Genomic DNA, 3,174 nt, shown 5'->3' with positions numbered 1-3,174 from the left:
AAATGTTCCTCTAACAAGTCTCCTGTCTCTATCACTCCCATCCCAGCCTGGAGTGCCTCCAGCTGGTTGTCCAGGCTGATGGACCTGCCCTCTGTGCTGGACATTTGAACTTTAAAATTTTTCAGTTTCGTGAACAGACCCACAAGTGAATGGAAAAATTCATTACATCAGAACTTATTTGACAGATGTGTTTCCATCTCCTTTTTAAAATTAATTTTAGTAAAATAAATCAAATTGTTGTACAATAGCTTGTACCTTTTCTGGTGATTTAACAGAATTTAAATCCCCTTTGCTGAAATCTGAAGATGTTCCAAAAATGTCTAACGAAATAAAAGTGTCACTTGTCTTTTATTTTAAACGTGGCTTTAATCTTTGATCTTTTGCATTAGCTAATCAAACATGATAAAGTGTCACTCAAGGGTTCAATATCCTTTTCTTAAAAAGTCAAGAAGTTACAAAGTCAAGTAGTTACAATTCTGTGTTTATGGATGCCCACATCAGTGAATAGTGCATGCATACCACAGAAATCTCATATATACACACACTTTTAAAGTGCTATAACAATGGGCAGTGCCTACACAATCATTTCAGTATCTCTACTCCAACATATAGTTTGGAAACTGTGATTATATGGATAAGTTCAGTAATAACATATATATCTCGCCTACTTTTTGCCACTGTCAGCCCTTCCAGGTCTCACCGTCCGGCTTCAAAAGTGAAGCGAGTGGCATCACGTCCATAGCGCCGGAGAGAGCAGAGGGGCCAGGTAATCAGCTTGGTGCGAGGGTTGTGGATGTCCCACAGGTATATGTTCTCATGGGTTATCTGCATCATACCCTCCCCGTAGATATCCAGGTTTGGACAGGGAAGGAGGAACACATTGAAGCGCTCTAACAAGACATAGAATGTCAGGATAAAAGGAAACAATATTTTCTAAGGGAAGACTTTTTATCAAAATGAATATCCGAAGAGTCCTGCTGTGGACTGAAGCCTCCCTCTAAGGCTCTATGTCTCAACAATACGTGTGTGTGTGTGTGCGTGTGTGCGCGCGCGCGTGTGTGTGTGTGTGTGTGTGTGTGTAAAGTACCTGTGTGTTCACACTGTACTCCAGCAGCCAGCAGGTCAGGTTCTCCCATACTGATGTCATTCAGTCGAATACCAAGACACTCAATAGACAGCATCTTGAACCAGTCCTCTGCCTCCAGCTCTACGACACACAGCATTTCACATCTGGTCTACTCCGTCTTACTTTGACACAAGCCTGTTCCTGGAACATCTCAGCAGCGATGTTCGGCAGCTGAGCTGAAGTATGTGAATGTTTGATTGTGTAAGTTTGTTTACCTGATTCACAGGTGAAGGTGCGTGAGGAGTCATCTGTAAACAAAATGGCTACTGCGTGTCGCTTGGTATCTCGAGGTAACCGGGTGATGTTCTTGACATTACTAATTTCTGTCACCTAAATAAAATAAAAAAGGGAACATATGTTGACTAAATTAAAAACACAGTAAATTTTGCCCCTCCATCTTGGGGGTTGTCAGCATGAATGTTTAAATCTTTCACAATTATTAAACAGTCCTAATAGAAGGTCACAGAAGATCACTAAAATTGTTTAAGAAGTTAGTTTAAATTTTATGGGACTATAAATACTTGAGAGCCAAAAATTCAAAGAGTTTTTGTTAGAAACCACCTTCCTCCAGACTCCCCTTAAGCTTCCTGCTCTTACTAAGAAAATCTTTAGTATTGAGGGTTGACTCGATCAGGATGGATGTCTCACTAAATCCAAGGCACTTGTGCTGCAAGTGTTATCTCGGCAGATGTGGCACTTTGTTTTCAGGTCAAATGTAATAATAATAATAATAATAATAATAATAATAATAATAATAATAAATTTAATTTATAAGCCACTTTTCATTAATAAAAATCTCAAAGTGCTACGTGGTTCATCTAAAAACATAAAATCAACAATCAAAAACAATAAAAAAAAAGACTGTCAAATAAAAGTGGAGAAGGCTTGTCTAAAGAGGAAAGTTTTCAAGCCAGTTTTAAAATTGGACAATGATTGCGGGGCTCTCAAATAGTCCGGGAGATAGTTCCAAAGACGAGGAGCAGCCACAGCAAATGCTCTATCACCCAAATGTTTATCATGTGTATACCTTATGTCTCCGGGCTTCAACTATTCAACGAGCAGAGTGCCTCGTTGAATAGCATGAATTACCACTTTTTTGTATTAAAGACAAGGCATTTATTTACAGGAGTGTTCAGAAATTAACAGTCCCTATGTGAACCTCCAAGCGCTTCAGGAGGCATCGGTAGAGAACAGCTGGCCAAAATTAGCGTTCATAAATCGGATCAACCTTGAGCTAAACGTCCCTTACTCCGCGGAGGGCGAACAGCGTCTGCGGAGTAAGGGAGTTTAATTAATTTAGAATTAAAAATAACTCAACCTGAATTAACATGATAGATATAATGTATGTAATAAAAGCGAGTCATTAATGAAGGGAAAAAAACTCAACCCAGACTTTAAGTTTAGGGTCTGGTTCGCAGAGTATGAAGTTAATTTTTTCCCCAATTATTCAATGAAAAAAAAAAAAAAAAGCTAACCTCAGTTAAGTAAAAAAAAATTGTAATCAAAACTTCAAAACTTTTGGATTTGTAATGATTTTGGTTTTTTTTTTAAACAAAAAGTTTTGTTTTAAAAAACTTTTTTTTAAAAATTAAATAACTCATTTTTGTCTTGTGAACTTAAAAAGTTATTTGCCAAACAAACTTTTATTTGCACACATCAGTTATCTTTTGTTGTGATTTTAGGCCCTGCCCACGACGTCATGTGAGAATCACAAGCAAAACTTTGAGTCACAAATAAAAACTTAGAATATCAAGAAAAGATTTCTGACATGCACAAATAAGTTTGTTTTGCAAAAAAAAAATTCACTTCATGAAACAAATGTGTGATTTAAATGTTTAAAAAAGTTTTAAGCAAAACTCAGTAGGCTTTTCTCATGGTGACATGCATTAACAATTCAATTTTTGCTTTTTTTTTTTTTTCCGTTTTTCTGCAGTTCCACATTAAAGTTTGATGCAGCTCTGCTTTCCTGAATGGACCATCTTCATCTCCACTGCAAGTGTAGCAAACAGGCAGCTCTTTTTTTTAAAACAAGGGCACAATGCAACCTT

At 37.2% G+C, this 3,174-nt stretch overlaps 1 protein-coding gene across 4 annotated transcripts in view; it reads right to left on the bottom strand.

The window, feature by feature from the left end:
- Window positions 1–270: 270 nt before the first annotated feature.
- The window catches only part of dok4 (docking protein 4), a 35,153-nt gene continuing 32,249 nt past the window's right edge, over window positions 271–3,174 (bottom strand). For 2 of the 4 annotated variants that reach the window (XM_015025093.1, XM_015025108.1), the window contains exons 3-5: window positions 1,342–1,456; window positions 1,088–1,207; window positions 271–890 (exon numbers count right to left, since the gene is read on the bottom strand). In XM_015025093.1, coding sequence (XP_014880579.1) covers window positions 697–890; window positions 1,088–1,207; window positions 1,342–1,456 — 429 coding nt within the window. In that variant the 3' untranslated portion in view covers window positions 271–696. The remainder of the gene's footprint in view (window positions 891–1,087; window positions 1,208–1,341; window positions 1,457–3,174) is intronic. The other 2 variants (XM_015025101.1, XM_015025114.1) reach the window with 1 other exon arrangement.

The sequence above is a fragment of the Poecilia latipinna genome, unplaced genomic scaffold (assembly GCF_001443285.1).
Source record: "Poecilia latipinna isolate Pla-1442-1.1 unplaced genomic scaffold, P_latipinna-1.0 Scaffold95, whole genome shotgun sequence".
NCBI classification, from domain to species: Eukaryota; Metazoa; Chordata; class Actinopteri; order Cyprinodontiformes; family Poeciliidae; genus Poecilia; species Poecilia latipinna.
The sequence above is the reverse complement of the archived record's forward strand: the minus strand, read 5'-3'. Positions and strand labels throughout refer to the sequence as shown.